This window comes from Corticium candelabrum, chromosome 22 (assembly GCF_963422355.1).
Source record: "Corticium candelabrum chromosome 22, ooCorCand1.1, whole genome shotgun sequence".
Taxonomy (NCBI): domain Eukaryota; kingdom Metazoa; phylum Porifera; class Homoscleromorpha; order Homosclerophorida; family Plakinidae; genus Corticium; species Corticium candelabrum.
The window spans coordinates 3,087,068-3,097,067 of NC_085106.1; the positions used below are offsets into that span (position 1 = coordinate 3,087,068).

Consider the following 10,000-nt stretch of genomic DNA (forward strand, 5'->3'; position numbering starts at 1 on the left):
TGAGTAGATACGGTCACTATTTCAGTTGTTTCACGCATTTGGATTTTCAAATGTTGCCATGTAGGCATGCAACAGTAGGTCAGAGTCGTACATTTATTTATTAATCAACTCTTTGGCTAATTAGAACTGGAAGCAAGCTTCTCTTCTTGAATTGCAATTGGTTGTTCAGTTGCTCTCTTTCTGTGTAAATCTCCACTCAAATAAAAAGAGACCAACACGCAATTAACAGTAAATATCAGATATTCTATTATAAAACAGTAAATATCAGATATTATATTATAAAACAGTAAATATCAGATATTATATTATAAAACAGTAAATATCAGATATTATATTATAAAACAGTAAATATCAGATATTATATTATAAAACAGTAAATATCAGATATTATATTATAAAACAGTAAATATCAGATATTATATTATAAAACAGTAAATATCAGATATTATATTATAAAACAGTAAATATCAGATATTATATTATAAAACAGTAAATATCAGATATTATATTATAAAACAGTAAATATCAGATATTATATTATAAAACAGTAAATATCAGATATTATATTATAAAACAGTAAATATCAGATATTATATTATAAAACAGTAAATATCAGATATTATATTATAAAACAGTAAATATCAGATATTATATTATAAAACAGTAAATATCAGATATTATATTATAAAACAGTAAATATCAGATATTATATTATAAAACAGTAAATATCAGATATTATATTATAAAACAGTAAATATCAGATATCATGTTATAAAACAGTAAATATAAAAACTAACAGTAAATATCGGATAAACTGATTAATGCATATTTTCTTGTTACAAGAAGCAATCGCAATACAACTACATGTAAGATATACTAGTGTGTGTGTGTGTGTGTGTGTGTGTGTGTGTGTGTGTGTGTGTGTGTGTGTGTGTGTGTGTGTGTGTGTGTTGTGTGTGTGTGTGTGTGTGTGTGTGTGTGTGTGTGTGTGTGTGTGTGTGTTGTGTGTGTGTGTGTGTGTGTGTGTGTGTGTGTGTGTGTGTGTGTGTGTCTGTCTGTCTGTCTGTCTGTCTGTCTGTCTGTGTGTGTGTGTGTGTGTGTGTGTGTGTGTCTGTGTGTGTGTGTGTGTGTGTGTGTGTGTGTGTGTGTGTGTGTGTGTGTGTGTGTGTGTGTGTGTGTGTGTGTGTGTGTGTGTGTGTGTGTGTGTGTGTGTGTGTGTGTGTGTGTGACCTCTACAACTAAGAGTACAACCGAGTTGTCACACAGGTCGACTTTGAAGAGTCCAAGTCGCAAAACAAATTTGTTGTCAAGACGGGAGTAGATGAAGAACTAGACAGAAGTGAGTACCATCATTTGATGAAGCTCATAGATCAAGATGAGATGCAACACACACACACACACACACACACACACACACACACACACACACACACACACACACACACACAACACACACACACACACACACAACACACACACACACACACACACACACACACACACACACACACACACACTAGTATATGTTACATGTACAGTTGTATTGTGATTGCTTCTTGTAACAAGTAAAACATGCATCAATTGGTTTATCTGATATTTACTGTTAATTAATAGAGAAACAGACGTATAACAACCTTCCCGACTTGATGACGGACGTTGCGAGAGAAGAGTTGGACAAATTTGGGTCCGAAATCGAAGAATGTGCCGTCGTCTATCTACCACAGGTACAGCATATACGATAAAGTTATTGTTTTGTTTAACATTTTAGTGTTTTTATTTCGTTTGGCAGCTTGGGTATCTTTTGGCAGTCCCGTGTACAGCACACATGAAGGAGGCACAAGACTTTGAACTCGATGGCTTAGAGTTTGTGGTAAACAACATGCATTTGTTGTATTTGTATGATTGGTGTGTGTGTGTGTGTGTGTGTGTGTGTGTGTGTGTGTGTGTTTGTTTGTTTGTTTGTCCATGTGTGTGCATGTGTGTGTGTGTGAGTGTTTGTTTGTCTGTGTGTCAAAGAACATTTATTGAAAACATCAACACTAATACAGAAAAGGCTACATACACCACTAAGAGTTCCAGATAAACGACCATAGTGGACTGGTTGTAGAAGATAAACTCTAACGAACAGCCATCTGATGTTTGTATCATCAATTGTGTGGTGCGATAGCTCAGTTGGTTAGAGTCATCCTATGGAGTGTTTACATCCGGGACCTTGAAGGTTTGTAAGTTCAAGTCACAATGATGGCGAGCTCTAGCATAATTTCCTTACAATTGCTTCTCTCGACTCAGGAATATAAATGAGCACCAGCAGAAATGCTGGGGAAGAAGGCAGCCCACTTAGGTAGCTGCTACAGGACCCCCAGAAGATCGGCCTCAAGACTGAAGGGGCATTCCTGGGTAAATATAACCGTCTTTTTCTTCTTCTTCTTCTTCTTCATCATCTACAGAGTTATTACTACAAACTATTCTGTCAATCTTTTTAGCTAAAACACTACTATTGCAACGTTGTAATGTTATTGTCAGTATTGACTATTCGCTGCCAGTACGTTTTAAATTCAATCGAATTCAGCTTTCTTCATCACGTGAACTTAGTGAGGTCTGGTGGAGAAACTTCTCTCCACTATTCCCCCAACGTCCAAAATGTTTGAAACCCAAGGGAATCAAGCAAGGAGAACCTCTACCAGTGTGCCTTTCTTTGCTGTACTTCTCTATTTTCTTTTCTTTCCTTTTTGAGGCTGCTGTTCTATTTGTTGTGGCTGCATGTGAAATTACTTCTGAGCTCCACGGGTGTGCCAGAGAGATGTCAAGCTCAACGTTGAAGTCAGTTGCATTATGGACAGCTATGTCAGGTCTGGATTGAGAGCTGCTGTAACAGTCTCTTGGCTCAATAGTGTGAGGAAGTGACACACGTTTCAAACATTTGGACCAAGCAGAGACCATTGAGTTGTGTGACCAAACTGGACCCCCTCCTGTCTTGCAAGTAATGAGGTGGTTCCATCGATGTCCAGTGTCTTTCCACAATCACATTCAATTATAGATTGAGGCAGTGGCAAAAGTAGACCCAACCTTATGTCTGTCTGTCTGTGGTGTGTGTCTGTCTGTGGTGTGTGTGTGTGTGTGTGTGTGTGTGTGTGTGTGTGTGTGTGTGTGTGTGTGTGTCTGTCTGTCTGTCTGTCTGTCTGTCTGTCTGTCTGTCTGTCTGTCTGTCTGTCTGTGGTGTCTGTCTGTGGTGTGTGTGTGTGTGTGTGTGTGTGTGTGTGTGTGTGTGTGTGTGTGTGTGTGTGTGTGTGTGTGTCTGTCTGTCTGTCTGTCTGTCTGTGGTGTCTGTCTGTCTGTCTGTCTATCAAATTTTCATATATTTTAATACATCAAAGCTAATACAGGTGAAACTAAAGTAACAGTCTGTCTGTGGTGTCTGTCTGTGGTGTGTGTGTGTATGTGTGTGTGTGTGTGTGTGTGTGTGTGTGTGTGTGTGTGTGTCTGTCTGTCTGTCTGTCTGTCTGTCTGTCTGTCTGTGGTGTCTGTCTGTCTGTCTGTCTGTGGTGTCTGTCTGTGGTGTGTGTGTGTGTGTGTGTGTGTGTGTGTGTGTGTGTGTGTGTGTGTGTCTGTCTGTCTGTCTGGTGTCTGTCTGTGGTGTGTGTGTGTGTGTGTGTGTGTGTGTGTGTGTGTGTGTGTGTGTGTGTGTGTGTGTGTGTGTGTGTGTGTGTGTGTTCTAGTTTTGGAACGACAATACTGCACACTACAAGAGCCACAAGACAAAAGGTTCTAACCATTTTTTGTCAACGATTCTTTCATCATCATTATGTATCATCGACTACAGAGCTTGATGCCAGACTGGGTGACACTCAATGTGAGATTACAGGTACGTACAGCACTCACGAGTCAACAACTCCTACATTAATTAATTAATTAACACGTTGCTGTCGTAGATCAAGAGACAGCAATAATGCACAAGCTTCAGTCTGTGATTCTTGAGCATTGTGCGGTCCTACTTGCCGTCATGGAACACGCAGCCGAACTCGACTGGTAAGCATAACCTATCATCAACAAATTGTAATAAATAATTGTCATATTGATGCAACAACTCTAGCTTGATTTCATTTGCTCTGACCGCCAAGGAATGCAACTATATAAAGCCTACTCTGAATGAAGACAATGTGTTCAACATAAAGGGCAGCAGACATCCGTTACAAGAGCTCTGTGTCAATCCGTTTATTCCCAATGACATTGTCTTTGATGGCATCAACGGTCGAATGAAGATTCTGACCGGACCAAACGCGAGTGGAAAGAGTGTTTATATCAAACAGGTGAGATTTTATGGTTATTTAATTATTTAATTTCATGGTAATTTAATTATTTAATTTTATGGTAATTTAATTATGTGATTTTATGTTATTTTAATTATTTAATTTTATGGTATTTTAATTATTTAATTTTTATGTTATTTTAATTATTTAATTTTATGGTAATTTAATTATTTGATTTTTATGGTAATTTAATTATTTAATTTTATGGTAATTTAATTATTTGATTTCATGGTAATATAATTATTTGATTTCATGGTAATTTAATTATTTGATTTCATGGTAATTTAATTATTTGATTTCATGGTAATTTAATTATTTGATTTCATGGTAATTTAATTATTTTATTTTATAGCAATTTAATTATTTAATTTTATGGTAATTTAATTATTTGATTTCATGGTAATTTAATTATTTTATTTTATGGTAATTTAATTATTTGATTTCATGGTAATTTAATTATTTTATTTTATGGCAATTTAATTATTTAATTTTATGGTAATTTAATTATTTGATTTCATGGTAATTTAATTATTTTATTTTATGGTAATTTAATTATTTGATTTTATGGTAATTTAATTATTTGATTTATGTCACTCTAATACAGGTTGCTCTGATCGTCTACATGGCACACATCGGTAGCTTCATACCTGCAGAGTCTGCAATAATCAGTATAACCGATCGGATCTTCAGTCGTGTCCACACTCGAGAGAGCGTCTCTGTCAATCTTTCGACCTTCATGATTGATCTCAATCAGGTATGGTGCTTGAAATCACTCAACACACTCACTGACCTTATTTCTAAATAATTTTTAAATTAATTTAATTAATTTTAGCAATTAATATTAATTAAATTTATTAATTAATATTATTTAATATTATTAATTAATATTAATTAATTTAATTAATTAATTATTAATTAATTAATATTTCTATTTTCAGGTATCGATGGCACTCAGGTGTTGCACACAGCAGTCTCTGATAATCGTCGACGAGTTTGGAAAGGGAACATCCAATGTGTGTGACTGTGATGTCAGTCCTGTGGTTATACTCTGATGTGTACCGTTTTCCTCAGGTTGATGGTCTTGCATTGCTGAGTTCTTCGTTGCGATATTGGCTGCGGATGGATACGCAGTGTCCTAAACTGATCGTCTCGACACATTTCCACAGTCTCATACAACAGCAATTACTTCCCGATTCTCCACAGTTGCAGTACCAGGTGAGTCGGGCGAGCGTGTTGATTGTTTAGTGTATTCACTGTATTGGTATGTTTTTGTGTAGACGATGGAAGTGATGCATGACAAAGATGAGTTGGTGTTTCTGTATCAACTGAAGGATGGACACACGTCGAGCAGCTACGCTAGTCACATAGCTGCAGTCGCCAACATTCCGGCTGAACTCATCGCGAGAGCACAAGAGGTATCATATAATGTTGTGCACAGCATGAGACACACAGTGACACACACACGCACGCACACACACACACACACACACACACACACACACACAGTGACACACACACACACACACACACACACACACACACACACACACACACACACACACACACACAACAGCTGGTTGACTATTCCATGCAATTCACGATATGTCACATTAACAAACTATTAACCGCTCTGGGCGTCTATTCATGCAGAGATGCTTATAAGCATAAAGTCTCCCACCAACAACCCACCTTCAGACAAAGAGGCAGTCACTCACATCACTGACATCGCTCTTGATCAACTATTTCTATTCCAGGTGACAGAGTTGTTCAGACAAGGACGACCGATTCATCGCATCGACTCTGCTAGTACCGAGACACGCTCGAAGAAGTAGGACCCTCCTAACTCACAACATCAACACAGTAGTCATAACGTCATGTCATCTATTGCTCTAGATATGCGGCTATCGTCAGCCAGTTTCTCGATCTCGACCTCAGCAAGGATGACGTCGTTGGATTCCTAAACCATTTCGTGCTCCCAACAGCAGACTCAATGGAGTAAGTATAGTACACAGTGTATTCCATATCAATATACACACCAGTACAGTAGTATCTGTATCTACCTTTGAAATCATAAATATCTAGAGATTCCTACCGTTGAGGCAAGATGTTCGGCTCTGATTCGAACTCTGATCATGCAAAGTGTTTCTGAGCTGTCATCAGTCCTCGTTTCGTAGGAAAACTCTCCGAAACATGCGAACTAACACCATCTGGGGCTCGTTTTCTAGACAAAAGAAAATAGTGAGATTGCAGTCACGCTTGCATAACGAATGTGCTTACTGTCTGGATGAAGGCGGTCGATCTGAGCGAGTTCCTTTGGCTGTTTTTGGCCTCCCTGATGTAGATACTCTCGAACTCGATGTTGCCATTTTGGGCTTGCGGTCGTTTACTGCTCCGCCGTATGACAGATAGACATTAGCCATCTCGACTTGTGCAAACTGTGTATATAAGCGGTGACACTGACATCATTGCTTTAGTGATTGTTTGAATATGCTCACGTCAGTTGGTTTTTCGATCGGTGGAGACGGTTGTTTTCTCATGTGGTTACCTGTGTAGGCTATTCCTCGCTGTATACAAACGTGTGGTTATGTTAGATAGAGATATGGGAACGGGGTGAAGGGTATAATACCAACTGCCATTCTTCTATCTCTTCGTTCCACACACAATGCGACTCGATCAGTTCCTACATCGATGATGTGTCTATTTAGCTGCATACAAACTCATGCACACACAATGACAAACACACAGTGACACACACACACACACACACACACACACACACACACACACACACACACACACAGACACACACACACACACACACACACACACACACAGACACACACACACACACACGTGCGCGCGCACACACACACACACACACAGTGACACACACACACACACACACACACACACACACACACACAGTGACACACACACACACACACACACACACACACACACACACACACACACACAGTGACACACACACACACACACACACACACACACACACACACACACACACACACACACACACACACACACAGCTCGACACACACAGCTCGACACAACCTTCCGGGTGAAATCGGTACCTACCTGATACTCAACTGGGATGAAATTGTCTATCGCAAGGCTCTGAAGCTTAATATCCCTTGTCAGTTCACGAATATTTTCCAACGAGGTCTCCATCTCTCGTTGATATTCCGACCTCAGATCTTCAAGCTGGAACAAGTGAGTGGCATGCACGTTAGGTGTGTGTGTGTGTGTGTGTGTGTGTGTGTGTGTGTGTGTGTGTGTGTGTGTGTGTGTGTGTGTGTGTGTGTACAACCATGTGCATCGTTACCTCTCGTTTAGTCGCTTGGAGCATCGACCACACTTTCTTAATCTTTCTTGTCTTACCGGCAGCTTCTTCCTGAAGGTTTGCATACCGCTCCTCAAATTCGAGTTTCTCGGCCTACACAAAGTATAAACAGTGCCCCATCCGTATCGGACTACACACTGATATCAATCATTTTACCGCCTTTTCTGCAAGTTTCTGTTGAAGTCTTTCCTGTTGTTGTTGTCGCTCTGCGAGCTCGTTTGCCGACTTTTCAAGCAGCTGCTCTTGCTGTTTAGCTTTCTCTAACTGAAACGAATCGCTCAAATAAAAGACACGGGCTCATATTGAAGCTCATTGTTACCAAGTTTACGCCGCCGACTATGAGTCTCGACTCTAGGCTTCGCATTTTGTTTTCCAATTCGTCGTGTTCGTGCCTAACGTTCAGAAAGAAATTGCGACTGCAGGCGAAGACAAAATTCAAGCAACAACACGGACTGAGCATTGGTTAGTTCGGATTCTCTCCGTTTAATCTCGTCTTCAAATTGCGATCTCTCGGCTTCGGCCATGTCTCGTCTCTCTTCTAGTTCCTTTCGTTTGTCAGCAAGTTCCTGTTGGAGTTCCATCAGTTTCTTTGGTGTCATTGATCCTCGACCTTAGAAAGAGCAAATCCACGATCGTTACATTAGAAATCTCATTGACCAAAAATATTGTGAACTTCTCTTTCTGCGAAGTTTTCCCTTCCTTCCTTCACTATCAACAACTGCTTCGTCTTCAGATTCTGATTCTTCGGCGCCTTCTGGTTGTTGTATGTGCAAGATTGAAGGAGATAAACAACGAGAATGTAAACACGTTAAGTGTTTGAGTTTGCTTACCACCGCCATCGGCCAGCTGTTTCCGTAGCAGCTCGATTTCTTTCTGGTATTCTCGTAGCATGGCATCTTTTGGGTCTTCGTTGATACGCGCCTTGTTCTTGATGTTTTTTGCTCGGTTAGCATACCTTCAAATGGACACGTTAGAAAACCGGAAGGTTGATGACGTAGTTTGCCTCCTTACCATAGGGCACTTAGAGTTTCATCATAATTGTAGTCTGCTGGGCCAATATTGGCTATCTACACACCAACAGTTTGACAGAAAGTATGCACATCTATATATGGTGTGTGTGTGTGTGTGTGTGTGTGTGTGTGTGTGCATGTGTGTGTGTGTGCGTGTGTGTGTGTGTGTGTGTGTGTGTGTGTGTGTGTGTGTGTGTACATGTGGTGAACTCACTCACCATTACGGTCTTGGAGTTGCCGCCGAGAGAATCTTGTAACAGTCGGGTGAGCTTCGAATTTCGATATGGAATGTGAGTTCGCTTGCCGTCGACAAGTGCAGAGATGACATTTCCAAGCGTCGACAACGACAAGTTAATCTTTGTTGCCTCCACTAACCTCTCACCTGCAGCACCCGTCTTAGACTGCCTCTCTGAACCCTAAAAGTCATAACAAAAAGCCAAAGTCTCTACCCAGCAGTTCATGTACTGTAGACCCTAATCAGATCCTGATATGCTATTATACACAGTATGCCCATAGTCTCAGACACCAAGCGTGTTAAATGGTTTGTTTGTGTGTTGTGTGGCCGTTTGTCATCTGATGTGTTTGCAGGTCTGGTAGCTTGCTGGCTTGTTTGTCCGTCTTGTTTTGTGCTTAGATTTTCTGTCTGGTTGTGGGTGTGTCCATTTGTTTGTCTGTTTATGTGTTTGTCCATTGTCTGTTTGTGTTTGTCCATTGTCTGTTTGTGTGTTTGTCCATTGTCTGTGTGTGTTTGTCCATTGTCTGTTTGTGTGTTTGTCCATTGCCTGTTTGTGTGTTTGTCCATTGTCTGTGTGTGTTTGTCCATTGTCTGTTTGTGTGTTTGTCCATAGTCTGTTTGTGTGTTTGTCCATTGTCTGTTTGTCTGTTTGTCCATAGTCTGTTTGTGTGTTTGTCCATTGTCTGTTTGTCTGTTTGTCCATAGTCTGTTTATGTGTTTGTCAATAGTCTGTTTTCTTGTTTGTCCTTTGTCTGTTTACATGTTTGTCTATTGTCTGTTTACATGTTTGTCCATTGTTTGTTTGTTTCTCTTTTTGTTTGTTCATCTGTTAATATCTATCGTAACAAAATGATAAAGTCTCTACCCAGCAGTTCATCTACTGTAAGACCCCAATCAGATCCCGATACAACACACAGAATGTCCAAACTCTCAGACACCAAGTGTGCTAAACATTTCAGTCACAAAACATGGAATAGACTTCACTCAGAGATGTCATGTGACATCTACCCCCAACACCACCAACAACAAAACATCCAACATCACCAACCTTCACAACAACAACACGAACACAACAAACACTCACGAC

General features: G+C 39.9%; 2 protein-coding genes across 3 annotated transcripts in view; one reads left to right on the top strand and one right to left on the bottom strand.

Annotated features, from left to right (window-relative positions):
- The window catches only part of LOC134197232 (mutS protein homolog 5-like), a 10,991-nt gene extending 4,467 nt beyond the window's left edge, over positions 1-6,524 (top strand). For both annotated transcript variants that reach the window (XM_062666518.1, XM_062666516.1), the window contains exons 11-24: positions 1,267-1,339; positions 1,615-1,724; positions 1,790-1,870; positions 3,717-3,762; positions 3,821-3,862; positions 3,930-4,026; positions 4,091-4,307; positions 4,912-5,061; positions 5,246-5,320; positions 5,379-5,522; positions 5,585-5,722; positions 6,062-6,135; positions 6,201-6,302; positions 6,390-6,524. In XM_062666518.1, coding sequence (XP_062522502.1) covers positions 1,267-1,339; positions 1,615-1,724; positions 1,790-1,870; positions 3,717-3,762; positions 3,821-3,862; positions 3,930-4,026; positions 4,091-4,307; positions 4,912-5,061; positions 5,246-5,320; positions 5,379-5,522; positions 5,585-5,722; positions 6,062-6,135; positions 6,201-6,302; positions 6,390-6,405 — 1,365 coding nt within the window. In that variant the 3' untranslated portion in view covers positions 6,406-6,524. The remainder of the gene's footprint in view (positions 1-1,266; positions 1,340-1,614; positions 1,725-1,789; positions 1,871-3,716; positions 3,763-3,820; positions 3,863-3,929; positions 4,027-4,090; positions 4,308-4,911; positions 5,062-5,245; positions 5,321-5,378; positions 5,523-5,584; positions 5,723-6,061; positions 6,136-6,200; positions 6,303-6,389) is intronic.
- LOC134197231 (kinesin-like protein KIF3A) overlaps positions 6,363-10,000 on the bottom strand; it is a 7,319-nt gene continuing 3,681 nt past the window's right edge. The window contains exons 7-19 of the mRNA XM_062666515.1: positions 8,897-9,094; positions 8,680-8,735; positions 8,499-8,623; positions 8,342-8,422; positions 8,122-8,278; positions 7,988-8,060; positions 7,825-7,932; positions 7,651-7,761; positions 7,404-7,529; positions 6,934-6,987; positions 6,803-6,871; positions 6,585-6,742; positions 6,363-6,528 (exon numbers count right to left, since the gene is read on the bottom strand). Coding sequence (XP_062522499.1) covers positions 6,438-6,528; positions 6,585-6,742; positions 6,803-6,871; positions 6,934-6,987; positions 7,404-7,529; positions 7,651-7,761; positions 7,825-7,932; positions 7,988-8,060; positions 8,122-8,278; positions 8,342-8,422; positions 8,499-8,623; positions 8,680-8,735; positions 8,897-9,094 — 1,407 coding nt within the window. The 3' untranslated portion in view covers positions 6,363-6,437. The remainder of the gene's footprint in view (positions 6,529-6,584; positions 6,743-6,802; positions 6,872-6,933; positions 6,988-7,403; positions 7,530-7,650; positions 7,762-7,824; positions 7,933-7,987; positions 8,061-8,121; positions 8,279-8,341; positions 8,423-8,498; positions 8,624-8,679; positions 8,736-8,896; positions 9,095-10,000) is intronic.